The sequence below is a fragment of the Schistocerca serialis genome, chromosome 4 (assembly GCF_023864345.2).
Source record: "Schistocerca serialis cubense isolate TAMUIC-IGC-003099 chromosome 4, iqSchSeri2.2, whole genome shotgun sequence".
Taxonomy (NCBI): domain Eukaryota; kingdom Metazoa; phylum Arthropoda; class Insecta; order Orthoptera; family Acrididae; genus Schistocerca; species Schistocerca serialis.
The window spans coordinates 444,387,200-444,405,510 of NC_064641.1; the positions used below are offsets into that span (position 1 = coordinate 444,387,200).

An 18,311-nucleotide genomic window follows, 5' to 3' on the forward strand; every position below is an offset into this window, starting at 1 on the left:
GCAGGTAGATAGAACAAAAAGACTGTCACAAATAAAGCATTCGGCCAGTAAGGCCTTTGTCAAAGCGTGCCCGCGGAACTGCACTGGAGGATTTGAAACAAGGATTTAGATTTAAAATTGATTAAGTTGAATATATGCTCAACTAAGCTTGGAGCTATGTTTGTGGTGTTCCATCCTAATGTCTATTTTTTAACTATGAAAATAATCAATTTTTGACAATATAATGTAATTGTGTAGATTTAAAAAAATCTACTCCCCAAGTGGCAGAAAGAGAACACACATATAAAACAGTTTCACTTCGGCAAGCTTTGAGCCAGTGGCTCCTTCTTCCGGCAGAAGGGATGAAGGGAAAGGAACTGGAGAGTTTTAGGAAAAGGCGTGTAGAGTTGGGGAAAAAACCTGAATCGGAGGAGACTTAATGCATGGCACGAGAAGTCTGGTAAGTCTCCCTGCAGTTCCATTAAATAAAAGGAAAAACAAGAACCATGAGTTTGCTGATCCTCACTGTGATTAGAACTGATAACTCACATTGGTCTTTCATCGCAAAACATAGGCTGAACCACTGATCTTAAGAGTGTGTCAGCAGCAGTTCTCCCTCATTGCAGTATTGGTCCCTGAGCTTCAAAACGCAACACTAAAGATAAGAACAGTTGTTACTTACTTGAAGAATGGAATTCCTGGCATCCAAAAATTAAATTTTATGTGTCTAATGTAAGATGAAGATTAATAGCATGGGCCATTGAGGTGGAAAGGAAGTAGAAAATTAACTCAGTGGAACAGTTCAGGATCACACACACAATTAAATGCACGTTGACAGAGTACCAGATATTTGAAAAGGTGTTGCCAATTCTTAGTTGTACTGGAGGCAACTCTGTAATGAAATTCTTGTCGTGCTCTTTTCATATGGGTTGCCAGAGGAGAGGCAAGCACCCATGTGCTCACGCAGTTGGTTTTTATGCTGCGTTATTTCAAGATAGACCTAGACATTAGGAACTCTCTCTATGTGAGGTGTTCAGTTCGATTTAAGCCAGAATTTCACATCTTTTGGAGCTCTCTGGTGTGGAAGGGGGCTGTTAACGGCAGTGTTATACAATTTCAGTGTAGAGATGGCAAAGTTATAGATATTAGTTTTTTGCTCACGCATCAAATGGCACTTTAACCCTGTTAGTGCCAAATACGATCTGATCGTGATCCAGATTTTCGGCGAAAAATCTTAGTAACGATCTGATCGTGATGCCCTTCTCATTCATTTTTTCCGCACTTGAAGGCAAAGTTGTTAGTATTTCCTAGCCAGGATGCAGAAGGAAGGTCGAAGGCACAGCATATCGATCTTCTTTTCGATTGTCAGTGTGTTATTCCGAGTAAAATAAACTTCTCTGGTGTTACAGAGTATTTCGCGGCAGCATGGAGTCATCAAGTAAGAAGTCGGGGTTCGATACGAGTGATTTAAACAATAATATGATACATAGTGGAAGTGAAGATGAGTTTGCAGGATTTGCAGAAAGTGAATTGGATTATGAGATGTCTGGTGGAGAAGAGGACTCGTCGTTTTCTTCTTCAAGTGACGATTGTGCGTCAGCAAATGACTGCGATGACCAAACACAACTGAATTGCAGTGCAAATACTTTTGTTGAAATAATGGATGAGGCATCAGACAATCCGCCCCCTCCAAGCTTTGTGTATGCAGAAGTACCAGGCCCTAAACATATACCAGCAAACGCCACACCAATTGATTTTTTCAATTTGTTCTTCTCGCAGCAGCTACTTACGATTATGGCGACTGAGACTAACAGATACGCTCGCTAGGTGATTCAGTCAACGCATTTATCGCCAAATTCGAGAATCAAATAGTGGCAACCAACAACTGTAGCAGAAATGAAGGCTTTCATAGCAGTGATTTTGAAAATGGGACTGATAAAAAAAAAAAACAACTACTTTTAGTTATTGGTCAACTGATGCAAACCTGTTGACACCGTGGTTTTCACAAATGTTTTCATGTAACAGGTTTCAATTGTTGCTGCCGTTCTTAGATTTTGTAGACAATTTGAAACTTCACCCTCCTGGTCACCCATTATATGATCCAACAGCGAAATTTCAAGTGTTGGTGGATATTGCCAACAACGTTTTCCGTCGCTACTACACTCCACACCAGCAACTGAGCGTAGATGAAAGTCTTGTTGGGACAAAGGTGCACTCACAGCTAATCCAGTACCTTCCCAATAAACATCATCACAGATGGGGAGTCAAATTTTGGATGCTGTGTGATTCAGTAGTAAATTACTGCCTAGGGTTTTATGCATACCGTGGTGCAAAAAGTGATGATGACAAAAACGAAATAAGAGATATGTAGTTGTCATGAAACTACTAGCTCTTGGGAGCTACATGCAAAAAGGTTACCATGTGTTTTGCAATAACTCTTTTACATCTATTCCTCTGGCAGAAAAGCTGTATTCAGTCTGCACTTATCTAACGGTAACAATTAGAAGAAACAGAAAATTCCTGCCACGTGGTCTTCTGTTGAATTATGCTGTAGGTCAGCTAAAGTTTTTCACGAAATCTTTTATACTTCTCTGTGGCTTCAGACAGAAGAAATCACAGAGAAATCCAGTCTTCCTTGTGAGTACATCATCCTCTGCTACATCATCAGAAAAGACAATTCGCAATAGACGGTCGGCCAAGAAACCAGATGTAATTTTTGAATATAATAAGTATATGGGTGGCATTGACTCATCTGATATGATGGCATACTGCTATTTAGATGAGAGGACTGTCAAGATGTGGAAGAAGGTAGTGTTCAGCATAATTGCCAGGATGTTGCTGAATGCATATGTTTTGTACAAGGAAAGCCTAAACCCCAGCGACAAACCACTGACACGGCTGAAGTTTAACAGCATAGTCATATGCAAACTTTCTCAACAGTGGTTTCAGGCAAGGACTACAACCACAAGTGCAACAGATATAAATGTACCTGCTCCAACAGTATATGGTGTAGAGACTCTTCCGGGGAGAAAGGAACGCTACTGTAGTGTTTGTTTTACGAAGGATAAGAAGCGGCGTTTATGAACAGTATGTGTTTGTTGCAAGAAAGGACTGCATCCTTCATGTGTTGGTCAGCATGTGTGCAAGTAGTTATAACTGCAACCTCACATTTGTCAGTGATTTATGACTGAAAAACTGAGAACACGTTCAGAGCAAAACAATTTTTTTTGTAAAGTTATGTTCTTTTTGATTTTTTTCCTTAGTGAAATAAAAAAAAATTTGTATTCCTTTATGATGTTTTTGCTAAGCAAACTACAGAGATTCCATAAATACTTGAAATTTTTGAGTAATCATCATTTGATGGGTCTCAGAGTAAACTGAAATCAAAGTTTTAATTTTTTTCGATAAACTCCATCATGAAAATAATTTTTTTCTCTGATAATATGTTCTTTGACAATGTGTATTGCACATATAACTGTAGTCAGCAGCATTCCCTAAAAATTAAAAAAATTACATTCCTTTATGCATTAGTTAAGATTTTATTGCAAGTATGGCAGAGGTCTGTATTTTACTGTAAAATCGCATGGCAATTTTAACGTGATCTTTTGAGAAAACGTCTGGCACTAAAAGGGTTAAAGACTGAGGTACTTCTATAACTTTCCACCACAATTATAAGTTAGATGCAAAAAGAATTTCACAACTACCATCAAAATGCTGACATGTTGATGGGTATGGAAGCCATGAGAAAAACAGGTAACTAATTACTCAATGCCATGGAGGAGTCAATTTGCAAATTATGTTCAACAGCACAGAAACTGAACTGTAGATGTGGGCACTGTGCAATTCTGTGTCATCAAATTTTTAACTTTAGACATTTATACGTACAATGTATACTAGCAAGCCTGTTCACTGCTTTCATAATGTTCCAGCCTTATTTCATTTCTAAATGAAGAAAAGAATCCAAATCCATGTCACTTGAGAATCTTCCAAGCAAACTTTCTGTGTCTGCTCTACCAGTACACTCATGACTTCAGCATTTGGTTGAAAGGTGGTATAAAAATTTAGATGTGAATGTTCTTGACCAACAGATGTTCCATTCAGGCAGTAAGCAGTTTACTGCTGAGCCACAGGCATAGAAGTTGCTAACAGCTCAAACAAGAAGTCTTCTTCCAGGAACTGCCGCAGCTTAAATTGTTGCCAGTTGTAAATCACTGAACTTAACAGAATTATCAGACTGACCACGTTATTTGTCCCTTGTGGCAAGCAGTGTGGATGCACACTCTGAAGCAGACAGCTACTGGCCAGATTTTATGTCAGAGTCTACCTTTTCCATTGCTAATGTTCTGTGGGAGCTTTGAATGTATGTTTCCTTAAATATTGCTGTGTTAAGTCATTAAATCGTATGCCATTTGAGATTACACATGTTTATTTGCAATCCAGTATACACTTGGAACTTCCTAAGGTGAGAGCACAATCAGTGCTGTATTTCCACTGTCAGCACACAGAAAACAGTTACTCTAAGACAGTATAATACCAAATAGACATAGAAAATAGTTCTTTGTATCTTTCTAATTGTGCCAAGTATAGGACGTAGAGGGCGTGGCAGTGTAACTTCTCTCCTTGTGTGTGGATAAACTTAGGGCCCTAAAGACTTTTGGCTATGTTTGCTGAATTTCACAACTTTTTCTGTGGTTAGCTGTAAGAGTTGAAAAAGTTGTCACACTACGTGCTTAAAGGCAAAGCCTAATACTTTGTAACTGGCTGTTTAAAAAGTGGTGATTGGGGAATGTTTGAGTGGAGTGCTTGTTTATGCAAAAACTTCTGTAGTTTCCTTCCTCCCCCCCCCCCCCCCCCCCCAAATTGCCTTTGCATATTTTCTTCTTTTGATTTTATTTAAGCTTTCAACGATTTGTTTCTGTTATTTGCATTTATCCTAAAAGAGTATTTTTCAGATCCCTAGGTATTATCAGCTTTGCTTCAGTGTGACTATTGTTCTTTCGGATGTCTTTTTCAAGTCTGTCATAATTAATTTAAAATCCGGAATTGATATCTTTGCTACACCATGTTTCTATAAATAACTTTCCATACTGTTTCAGAGTTAACAAATCGTATACTCTCCTAATCATTCCATGAATTAACTACATTAAATGGCCTTCATTCATTCAGTATAGAAGAAGACTAAAAGTAATCTCTTTTAAGTTCAATTTCTGTCTCTTAAAATATGTATTGGTTGTTAATATAATCTCTCTTTGGAACTAAAATTAGAAGGAAGGTTAGCATTGGCTGTAATTTTGATGATTTATTAACAGCAAAATCGATTTTTGATCACATAATGACCATCTTCAGTGCTGGAAGCTAAATATTTCACATAGCTATCAGTGAATAAGAAACAAAAGACAGCAAATACACCTGAGTAGGAACAAACTGTTGGTAAGAACATACCTTTAGAGTACAAATTAAAGCTCGTAGGTACTGGTGTCTAGTTACTAGCAGTAACAGAAGCTATGAAACGATCACAATAACTGAAGGTGCTGTTTACATTCACCTATACGGCAGACCTCGGTGTGACAGGGGCTTGGAACGCCCTCTATGTAACATGTCACGTGAAGACTTAACATTACTTTATTTGGCAAGAGATTACCACAAAATACCAAATGTGCACTTGGAAATCATTAATTGAATATTTAAAATTGTACATTAAAAACACTTAGCAAAAAGGAAGGGGGAAATGCACATTTTATAACATACACTGGTGTGTTATTTTCAAAACAAATTAAAAAAGGAAAAAAAAAACATGTAAGAATAAAAATCAAGTGGTAGATTATAAGGTGTCAAATTACAGGACTAAAGTGCGTGTCATTTATGTTGGCGGCCGAGTTTAGGTTCGTTCTGCGCATCTGACGTCACAAAACACAGTCAGCCAATGAACAGAGAACGACGTTGCCAGATCTCGACTGCAGTGCAGAGCATGGACGAGTGTCTTCAGTTTTAGAAACGTTCAGTCATAAATAAAGTAAGAGAACAAAAGCAATGTCTTGATAGCAGACTTTCTTTTATAGAAAGTTTGGAAAAAGCATTGTTTGTACCAATTGCTTCATATTGTATTAATTAATTAAATCAAACAAGCAATGAGACTCCTAATCAGGCGATAGCAAGGAAAGGTGTTTGTATCAATCTGACGAACCGCTTTTTCACAATAAAGAACAGCGGTAATTGTTTATTTCCTATTGTACTTCGACGAAGCGTGAGTAATTCATAGTCATACCAACAGTGTTTGTCAGTATTTTGCATGACCCCTTAGAGTCCTCATGGCGTCTTCTGGTCAGACGAGCTGTGTTAGCGCAACGGGTAAGGTGATGGGCTTCTATGCGAAAGGTTATGAGTTCAAACCTTGTGCGGTGCATAATATTTTCATTATTCAAAAACAATATCGAAGTGCCTAACTTCACGAATTATATTCTTTTGAATGCAATTTTTTGAAATTTCTAGTGCTTTGTCTCTTCATTAACCCTTTCGCTGCTGCAGACACGTGCTCCCCGCATTCCGCGCTGTGCGCGATTTTGTCATCACTGCACTGCTCGCCTGTGCAGACACATGGTGTTCTCACTGCTTTGACACACTTATCATTCGATTTCACAAAAACTATTTGGCCCAAAAATTTGATTTTTAAGTCTTCTTGACTGATACCTTCCCCCCCATAAATGACTTAATTTTATTTCGATGTTCAACACAGTTCTTATGCAGCATTAAATGTAGTAAACCATTGCACGAAATTTTGAAGAGTTTGCAGATGTAGAAGTCCATAGCGTATACTTCCCGTATGGCCGATTTTAGTTGCCACAATGTTGAGAATGAAATGTGGACAAGATACCTAAATTTCATATAAAATTTACTGTGTAACAATATCTCACTTAATTTAAGTACCACATAGGTGTCGTATGTAATATTGAGAAATATTCCGTCTTTCGCGACTGTAATAAAAGTTTTATTTTATTTACACAGGAGGTGTTTGGCTTTATTTTAAAGCACTTCAATCAATGAAAGGTATGGCACATACGCAATGGTACTCATGTTCTCTTTCTTATTTTTGTTCCACAGTCACAGTTTTAGCAATGGTACTGAAATATATTCCTCTTCTGCAACTGTAATAAGCGACTTATTTAGACCAGACGCGTTTCTCTCTTTTGAAGCATCTTCAGTGGACAGTATTTTGTCTCCTCCATTTTGCCAAGTCACCTTTCGTAGTTTTGTGCTGCTGTAACACAATATTCAACGTTTGTGTTGGCTGATCAGTGTTTTAGCAAATAAATGATGTTCGTGTGTGCCACACACAAAAATTATATTTGACGTAGCTCAGAGCACTTCACTGATAGATGGTATATTCAAGTCCTAATGTTTTTGTAAGTCCACAGTTTTGTTTAATGTGTTATGTCTACTTCCTTTTGATTGATTGAAGTGCTTTAAAATAAAGCCAAACACGCTCAGTGTATATAAAACTTTCGTTACAGTCGTGGAAGACGGAATATTTCTCAGTGTTACATACGACACCTTTGTGGTACTTAAATGAGATATTGTTATACAGTAAATTTAATATGAAATTTAGGTATCTTGTCCACATTTCATTCTCAACATTGTGGCAACTAAAATCGACCATACGGAAAGTATACTCTATGGACTTTTACCTCTGCAAACTCTTCAAAATTTAGAGCAATGGTTTACTATATTTAATGCTGCATAAGAACTGTGTTGAACATCGAAACAAAATTAAGTCATTTATGGGGGGGAAGGTATCAGTGAAGATGATGTGTAAAAATCAAATTTTTGGACCAAATAGTTTTTGTGGAATCGAATGATAAGGGTGTCAAAGCAGTCGGAACACGATGTGTCTGCACAGGCGAGCAGTGCAGTGACAAAATCGCGCACGGTGCGGATTGCAGGGAGCACGTCTTTGTAGCAGCGAAAGGGTTAATGCGGTCGTGGTGGCTTTACTTCATGAACTGCGTGCTTCCCCCTAAACGTAAGCTTGCGAACTATGCTATACTATGGTGCTGCTTCTATTGGCGCGTGTCGTGTGCAACTGGCAACGCAGCAATCTCCCGCGCCTGGGCGGGCATGCGCGAGCCGCCGAGATAAAAGAATTGAACTATAGTAGAAAAGAAAAATATACTAATAAAATGGCATCAAATATAACAAAATTTGTTATAGCATAGTAACCGCCATCTGGCGTGGGAAGTCAAAGGTGTGAAGGCCTTAATTTACGTAAAATATTAATGTTGAAACCAAGAAGTCAAATACATAAATAGTTGTGATTGTACAATATATGCCATGATTTAACAGTCAAAATGTCATGAAACACAACATTCTTTATATATTAAAAAAAAAAATTAAGGTGCAGACTAACAATTTTATATCGTATTTAATGACATGATGATACACACACCTCAGTTGTCCCGTTTGGACATGTTGACAAGTTATAACTGTTCCTGAGGCTTAATTACAAAAAATCATCGTAATTATGAAAAGCGGAACGATATAAAAGCGTATTGTGGATGCAGAGATCGTTTAGCGCACTCTCTTTAAAAGTCTGTGCTTCTCCAGGTCAGGATGGTGGTGTTCCATGGACTACTTACTTCCGCATCTATGCAGGTCTTCTCTCTCGTGAACTTCTGTAATCACCATCGTGTGCAGAAGACACATGTTGCCCCTTGATAGAGTTCACCACATGCAAAATAAAAATAAAACCCACATATAAGATTTAAACATTTATATTTGGTTAATTTATGTTACTATTTTCTTGTTATGTAACAACTTTTGATTGCGAGTATCATTCGTTGTTTAGAAGATGTAGGTCTAATCACTCCTCTAGAGTTGTAAGTCACAGCATAGTACCATGCACATGCTCATGCACATGTTGTCGTTGTGGTCTTCAGTCCTGAGACTGGTTTGATGCAGCTCTCCATGCTACCCTATCCTGTGCAAGTTTCTTCATCTCCCAGTACCTACTGCAACCTACATCCTTCTGAATCTGCTTAGTGTATTCATCTCTTGGTCTCCCTCTACGATTTTTTACCCTCCAAAGCTAAATTTGTGATCCCTTGATGCCTCAGAACATGTCCTACCAACCGATCCCTTCTTCTAGTCAAGTTGTGCCACAAACTTCTCTTCTCCCCAATCCTATTCAATACCTCCTCATTAGTTATGTGATCTACCCATGTAATCTTCAGCATTCTTCTGTAGCACCACATTTCTAAAAGCTTCTATTATTTTCCTGTCTGAACTATTTATTGTCCATGTTTCGCTTCCATACATGGCTACACTCTATACAAATACTTTCAGAAACGACTTCCTGACACTTAAATCTATACTCTATGTTAACAAATTTCTGTTCTTCAGAAACGCTTTCCTTGCCATTGCCAGTCTACATTTTATATCTTGAAAGTGTTGTTAATAAAAATTCTCTATTTAAACTATACCGAACTGCATGTGACTGCTTTAGTCCTTAATCAAACTTGCATCTGACTGCGTATTTAACTGAACTGAACTTTATCTGGCTGCATGAAAATATTGTTGGAAAATTAATACTCAAAATACACATCTGACTGCATGAAAGTTTAGTGGTAAAAATAAATGAAAGTCTCCAACCTGCATCTGACTGAGTCTGTGGACTTAGCTCGTGCACTCCTTCCCGTTTAGCCGATAATAAAACATATATTCAACTCAGCCGTAGTGCAATGGCATAAAATTGTCATTCTAGATAACTTTACTAATTTGGGCCCTGTTCGTTACTTAATAAAAATTCTGTCCTGATCTGAATAATTTGCCAACTGTGCAATGGCATATAGATTATTTTGCTCTGATAAATGAAATTATTAACTTTACTCATGGGAACTTTACTTTAATGTACCTTTTGGTTCAATGCAAGCCCAGGATGTGGAGAACGACATAAGGTGTGAGATGAAAAAAAAGTTATTGTTCAAACTTTTAAGGCACATGTGAAAAACTAAAAAAAACTTATATAGCATGGATTTACGAGAAAGTTTCACAAAATTCTTATTGCATCAACAATGGGATTTCTATCTAGCTTTTAGACATTATTTAACCAAAGAAAACCTATTTTATTAATTATTCTTTCTAGTTTCCCCAGGTATGTGCCGAGTTTCACTCAATATATAGCTTATTATGTGTGTAGCGCCAATTCTTACTTTGATGCTGTCACGACCCGGCTGCCTCCTGCAGGCATCTAGCTCCGACTCGAAACATGTCTCCTGTCTCTGCGCATCTCCTCACCATTACTCTAACTTTTACCGTGTGCACCTAGCTCTGTCAGCTGTCAAAGATCTTACTACTTGAATATGTACTACTCGTCCAACCTTGCGGTTGGCTACTATCGACATTTTTCACTGGCTCTATCCTGATCGAATCTCGGAACATACCTTTCAATCTTCTCTACTTCGACCATCATCAGTTATTTTGCTCCCCAAATAGCAAAACTTGTTGACTACTTTAAGTGTCTCATTTCCTAATCTAATTCCCTCAGCATCACCTGACTTAATTCGACTACATTCCATTATCCTCGTTTTGCTTTTGTTAATGTTCATCTTATATCCTCCTTTCAAGACACTGTCCATTCCGTTCAACTGCTCTTCCAAGTCCTTTGCTGTCTCTGACAGAATTACAATGTCATCGGCGAACCTCAAAGTTTTTATTTCACCACCATGGATTTTAATACCTACTCCGAATTTTTCCTTTGTTTCCTTTACTGCTTGCTCAATATACAGATGGAATAACATTGGGGAGAGGCTACAACCCTGTCTCACTCTCTTCCCAACCACTGCCTCCCTTTCATGCCCCTCGACTCTTATAACTGCCATCTGGTTTCTGTACAAATTGTAAATAGCCTCTCGCTCCCTGTATTTTACCCCTGCCACCTTTAGAATTTGAAAGAGAGTATTCCAGTCAACATTGTCAAAAGCTTTCTCTAAATCTACAAATGCTAGAAACGTAGGTTTGCCTCTCCTTGATCTTTCTTCTAAGATAAGTCGTAAGGTCATTATTGCCTCACGTGTTCCAATATTTCTACGGAATCCAAAATGATCTTCCCCGAGGTCGGCTTCTACCAGTTATCCATTCGTCTGTAAAGAATTCGTGTTAGTATTTTGCAGCTGTGACTTATTAAACTGATAGTTCGGTAATTTTCACATCTGTCAACACCTGCTTTCTTTGGGATTGGAATTATTATATTCTTCTTGAAGTCTGAGGGTACTTCACCTGTCTCATACATCTTGCTCACCAGATGGTAGAGTTTTGTCAGGACTGGCTCTCCCAAGGCTATCAGTAGTTTTAATGGAATGTTGTCTACTCCCGGGGCCTTGTTTCGGCTCAGGTCTTTCAGTGCTCTGTCAAACTCTTCACTCAGTATCGTATCTCCCATTTCATCTTCATCTACATTCTCTTCCATTTCCATAATATTGTCCTCAAGTGCATCGCCCTTGTATAGACCCTCTATATACTCCTTCCACCTTCTTTGGTTTGGACAGGGTTTCCATCTGAGCTCTTGATATTCGTACAAGTGGTTCTCTTTTCTCCAAAGGTATCCTGTAGGCAGTATCTATCTTACCCCTAGTGAGATAAGCCTCTACATCCTTACATTTGTCCTCTAGCCATCCCTGCTTAGCCATTTTGCACTGCATTAGTGTTTGTTCTGTGGCTCAGTTATTTTATGGCTGGTAAACATGTTTGCTACCTGTCTGCCATACATTTCGTTGTTTTTGTACTTGTCTACATGCCAGGACATCCGGTTCAGTAAATCTTGACAATGACTTCACTTAACAAAGTCTGATTATACGCAGCATTGTTGTACTTGACAGTGGCTGAAGCCTGAAATGATGATGGTATTATAAAATAAGGATGTTGTACACCCAAAGAGTTGAAATGTCATTCAAACATTGTTACATTACTGTGGCCCAAAAATATGAAAAGATTATCACCATAATGTCTACTGCAATGCCATCAATGTAACCTGTGGTGTGTGTGTGTGTGTGTGTGTGTGTGTGTGTGTGTGTGTGTGTGTTATACAGAAGAAGACCTTCTGGTTAAAAGCTTACTTGTTTAGCAGTCTTTTTGTTGTGCATGTTTGTGACTCAACATTTACACTATACAGTGAGAAGCAATCTATCCTGTTCATAATACTATAAACTCCTAATATGTTTACAAATAAATTAACCTTTTTTTTGTAAAAAGTCTTTCATGTGATTTTCATTTCTATTGGTGGCATAAAGAAATTGCCAAAAACTTTTTTTGTGTAGGTGAGCAAAAGGAAACTGCCTCTACACCACTCATCATTACAAAGAGAAGTGGTAGGAAAGGAAGTACAAAAGAGACATCATCATCATCATCATCTACAAAGCTATGTGAAAATCCATTGTCGAGTAAAAGGAAACTAGATTATAATACATCGGACCCAAATAAGGAACCACTAGTTGCAGAAGCTGTGCCTTCTGATAAAAAAACAGATGTTTCACAATACAGGTAAAGACTTCATAACTTGTGAAATAAATAAACTATATTAGAGAGTCTGAATTGTTTCATTTAGTGTGTCATAACTATACAAATGAATATGGCATTCATAGGGAAACTTACATATGTTAGGTTGGTTTCAAAACTGGCATTATACATGACAGAAAAAAGAATTACATGGGTGAATCTAAATTACCTTCATAGTCTAGAGCTGTTTACAGAAATAAAATAATTTATCTTTCTGAAGAAGAGGCAGAACATGGTGGTATTTGTTAGCACTCCAAACTAGGCAGCTTTGTAATACTCTCAACCTTTAGTACAGTTCAGGTAGTTTATTCAAATAGCATATAAGGTAGAATATTGAGTTATGAATTATATTAAAGAAAAGAAAGAAATAAGGAAAAGAGAATTTCACTTGTCACATGTAGTTGTACCGATATTGGTATAACTGGCACATAGCAGTGAATGAAACAATCAGTCAAAGATGATATTATTCATTCAGAGATATCAAATGGAAGGAAGCTGAGAAGGTAAGAATTATGAAAATGTGACAATTGTTAGAGGTAAAAGAGATATTGGAAAATACTATCTGGAATATAAGCAGTGAATGAGTGAAGTGATCCAATCAGTTTATAGTGGAGATGTTGAGAAGTAGATAGGCTCATAAATTAAGACTTCATCTAATGACTCAGCTCACGAACTTGCACTCGTATCCAGTGCAACTACAAATGCACACAGAACAACATTGTCTTTACACTGAACCCAACTGGGACCAGGGATTGGATGAAATGAGTCAAGTGGAAAAGTATGCAGCAAGGCAAAGGTGGAAAGAGAGTGACAAGGATTGTGAGGAGGAATAAAGGAAATAACACTATGGTCTCTAACTCACTTGGGCCACCAGTGACCCACACAAAATACATGAAAGGCTATTAAGCAAATTCCAGTAATAGTCACTGTACAGGAAACCCAGGCTACCTCTGTATTTAAGATTGATTAAAGTTATCACCTTTGCAGTTATGTACATCTTGTCATGAAACCATGTTTAAGTCGTACAATGATGTGATACTGATAAAAACATTTTGAGCAGAGTGGTATAGAAATGACAGAATTGCAAAAATATCTATAAGCCATTTAAGTGTTACTTTAACAGAAGTAGGATACTCAACTTTGAAGTTATAAGATTAAACTTCAGAAAGTAGGGTAAAATGTCAAAATGCAAATACACTCCTGGAAATGGAAATAAGAACACCGTGAATTCATTGTCCCAGGAAGGGGAAACTTTATTGACACATTCCTGGGGTCAGATACATCACATGATCACACTGACAGAACCACAGGCACATACACAGGCAACAGAGCATGCACAATGTCGGCACTAGTACAGTGTATATCCACCTTTCGCAGCAATGCAGGCTGCTATTCTCCCATGGAGACGATCGTAGAGATGCTGGATGTAGTCATGTGGAACGGCTTGCCATGCCATTTCCACCTGGCGCCTCAGTTGGACCAGCGTTCGTGCTGGACGTGCAGACCGCGTGAGACGACGCTTCATCCAGTCCCAAACATGCTCAATGGGGGACAGATCCGGAGATGTTGCTGGCCAGGGTAGTTGACTTACACCTTCTAGAGCACGTTGGGTGGCACGGGATACATGCGGACGTGCATTGTCCTGTTGGAACAGCAAGTTCCCTTGCCGGTCTAGGAATGGTAGAACGATGGGTTCGATGACGGTTTGGATGTACCGTGCACTATTCAGTGTCCCCTCGACGATCACCAGTGGTGTACGGCCAGTGTAGGAGATCGCTCCCCACACCATGATGCCGGGTGTTGGCCCTGTGTGCCTCGGTCGTATGCAGTCCTGATTGTGGCGCTCACCTGCAAGGTGCCAAACACGCATACGACCATCATTGGCACCAAGGCAGAAGCGACTGTCATCGCTGAAGACGACACGTCTCCATTCGTCCCTCCATTCACGCCTGTCGCGACACCACTGGAGGCGGGCTGCACGATGTTGGGGCGTGGCGGAAGACGGCCTAACGGTGTGCGGGACCGTAGCCCAGCTTCATGGAGACGGTTGCGAATGGTCCTCGCCGATACCCCAGGAGCAACAGTGTCCCTAATTTGCTGGGAAGTGGCGGTGCGGTCCCCTACGGCACTGCGTAGGATCCTACGATCTTGGCGTGCATCCGTGCATCGCTGCGGTCCGGTCCCAGGTCGACGGGCACGTGCACCTTCCGCCGACCACTGGCGACAACATCGATGTACTGTGGAGACCTCGCGCCCCACGTGTTGAGCAATTCGGCGGTACGTCCACCCGGCCTCCCGCATGCCCACTATACGCCCTCGCTCAAAGTCCGTCAACTGCACATACAGTTCACGTCCACGCTGTCGCGGCATGCTACCAGTGTTAAAGACTGCGATGGAGCTCCGTATGCCACGGCAAACTGGCTGACACTGACGGCGGCGGTGCACAAATGCTGCGCAGCTAGCGCCATTCGACGGCCAACACCGCGGTTCCTGGTGTGTCCGCTGTGCCGTGCGTGTGATCATTGCTTGTAGAGCCCTCTCGCAGTGTCCGGAGCAAGTATGGTGGGTCTGACACACCGGTGTCAATGTGTTCTTTTTTCCATTTCCAGGAGTGTAGAAATACCACCAGATGTACTGAGGATCTTGCTGAGGCCTTCACAGATAGTTTCTATCTCACCAGCTTGTCCAGAAACATGATTTCTTGTGCCTTGTTCCCTGGTCACCTTTCATTCCTCACATACTTGCTGATAGGTCCAAAGGATATCCATCCCCCAGTACCACCCAGGGGCAACTAAATCACATTCTCCGCCAAGATTTTGACTAACTCTAGCCATGCCCAGCAATGACAAATATCCTACCATACATCCTCCTATCACCTACTCCAGCTGTGTCACATTAAAAGTAGGGCCACCTGTGAAAGCTTCTCCGTGATCTACCAATTTTACTGCAACCATTTTGCAGCATTCTGTATGGCTATGATCACTAACAAGTTCTGTCCACATGAACAGTGACTACCAAACTGTGAAGAAGAGACAACTGGGTCAGCCAGTTGCGATACATGCTGCCCAACAAGATGTGCTTGATTTTAATAACTGCTTCACAGCTTGTGCCAACTGGATTCTTTCCTCACCAGTTCTCTCTACAACATGTCCTCTGTTTTTGTAATCGTCCTGCCCTCAACTATAGCTAGTACCTGTCCTTCATGCCCCTTGCCCATCAAAGCATCTGCATATTCTTTCCCCCTTCTCGTGTTTCGCCTCTCTCTTGTTCCCCGTCAGCACAGCCTTCGGGTGCTGCACATAGCAGTCCGCCAAACTGTACTTGCCTCATCCCTACACAATTTTGTAGGCAACACTACAGCATATTCTCCACCCCCACTATTATCCTGTTATCCCCCCTTTCCACACTGCCCCCCCTCCTGTGCCCCTATTACCTATCCCCCTTCCCACCTCCCCTCCTCCCTGTCCTCTGTTTTCTTTTAATGTGTCTATCTGCAGCTCAATGCCTTTGTGTAGTGAAAAGCAATCTATCCATTCATGTTGTTGTTCCATCCCTGATTTTCCATTGTTCAATTTTAGATACTAAAGTCCGAAAATCATTAATCACTATCATACAATATAAAAATAAAGGAAAAAAATCCATCATTAATTTTCTGTTTTCCTTTTATGAGATTCAGAGTAATTCTGAATCATCTTTAAAAAAGAAATAACAAGAAATAACAAGAAAGGTAAGTAATTTTTTTCTGCTGTGGCTCTTTCTTGAAGTTAAAGATATTGGGTGTGGGCGTTTTTTTTTTTTTTTTTTTTTTTTAAGCGTTCAACTAAATTTCATCCTCCCCCCCCCCCCATAATGTCATTTCATTTAAATTTCATCTCCCCCCCCCATAATGTCATTTCATTAACTCCCAATGCTAGAAAGTCAAAACAAGATCACTTTAAAAAGCTGTAAAAATGGAAGCATACTTAAAAACTCAAATATAATAAGGTCACTATTTTTGTAGAGAGAGAATGAATAAATGAAATTTCATCCAAATTAGAGATAGTGCCTAAGATTGGTTTGCTTGACATGGAATGACCTGATTGCAATTTATACAGAAATTGGATAAATTGGATGCTCCTTTACACTGCCTGTTCATTTCTAATTCCTGCCGCAGTATATCCTAGAGATTAACAGCTTTAAAATTAGTGGTATTGTTGGTGGTTGGGAACTTCATTGTAAACAGAGCAACTTGTGAAGCTATAATATTTCTGAGTATGTGGTCAACTGGATCATCCATCTGCAAGGCAAGCTACAGTTTCTACCATTCCCTGTTTTCTTCACGCCATTCCTTAGCTTCTCAAAGAAAATAATTAAGTTATTTTGAACAACTATGATGAACACTTCAGTAACACAAAACACACAACCTGTAGTCAATCATAGAATTCTCCCAGTTGTCTGAACTAAAGTAGCTTGCCAGTTAAGTTTACACAGAAGCAATTTCATTACTTATTGTCAAAAGTAAAATTATCAAAAGTGTAAAGATATTTTGAATTACAGATGAATGTCTTCCAGCTGTAGCACTCTCTTGATTGTTTCAGGAAGGAACTGAACACTGTGATAGAACAGTTGGAGACTTTATGTAGTAAATGGTCATTTACTCAAGAACAGTCGGCCATTTTACCAAATGAGGTTAATGATATGGTGGATGTTGCCACTGGACAAACCAAACTACTCATCAAAGAAAAGCTTGCACAGTACAGAGGGCTTATTGATGAATGTGAAAAAAATAGTGGGCCTGTAAGAGTGACAGAATCAGATTTGCAAGGTTTCTGGGAAATGGTAAATCTACAGGTACTGTGGACTAATTGCTGTTATTGATACAGGCTTAGGGTTTGTCCTCATAATGCTGCAAAGATAAATGTAGCTTTGTTCACTTGTATTTGTAGCCCAGATTCAAAAGCCACTAAATGCATTTTTTGTTGATTTTTAGTGGACACACTGCCATATAGATTCCTTTTCAGCTTCTAGACAGAGGAATAGGTTTCAGGGTGCAGAACTCAATATAAACCATTGCAAGTGGCTGTAGAAAATTGTGTTCCATTGCAAAGGCTTGTGCCACTGACTGCACATTGTCTTTGGGTGTAAATCCTGCTAAATGTCCAACATTTGGAAAACTGAAGTTCAACATGCACAGCTGTTGCCATGCCATGACCAGTTGCAAAGCATGCCAACTGACATCATACTTACCAGTCTAGTCATTCAAACGTACCTTTAACTTTGTTACGAATAGAAGGGATGCTTTTCTTACTCAGCGCTAGGTTGGCATGGTGAACGCGTATGCAACAGAGAAGCTCTTGCTGTCGACACATTTTCAAAATATACGCTAGTAAGCACAGCTCAGCTGATCTTATCATTAAAGCAATGTTGTGCAATGGAAACTGTATTGACACTAATTGTTATGTCATAACCTCAAGAAATTCATGGTATGTCCTGTGCTGTCCTCTACGCAGTGACTTAGTCTGCCCAATTTAATGGATAATTCCTGCAAAACTGAAACTTTAAGTTGTCTGGCAACAAAGATAGTAAGAGCGTAGTGCATAGCAAAACAAAAGAAAATTTATATTTAATGCAGTGGATTTCACAGAGAGCAGCGAAGAGTGCTATGTGTTACACTTACATTGTTTCAGATTGCTCCCAGTTTCACAGGAATTGTGCATTGGGGAGGATTGTAAGCATCCACTGGGGGAGGGGATGTTGGTAATAAAAATTGAAATTTTATTACTTGCATTACAAATAGTCAAGCCCATCAC

General features: G+C 39.5%; 1 protein-coding gene across 2 annotated transcripts in view; it reads left to right on the plus strand.

Annotated features, from left to right (window-relative positions):
• The window catches only part of LOC126475072 (disks large-associated protein 5-like), a 138,083-nt gene that overhangs the window by 34,111 nt on the left and 85,661 nt on the right, over window positions 1-18,311 (plus strand). For both annotated transcript variants that reach the window (XR_007586651.1, XM_050102631.1), the window contains exons 4-5: window positions 12,285-12,507; window positions 17,100-17,352. Coding sequence is in view for 1 of the 2 variants with exons in the window: in XM_050102631.1 (XP_049958588.1) it covers window positions 12,285-12,507; window positions 17,100-17,352 (476 nt within the window). In the remaining variant the exon portion in view is untranslated. The remainder of the gene's footprint in view (window positions 1-12,284; window positions 12,508-17,099; window positions 17,353-18,311) is intronic.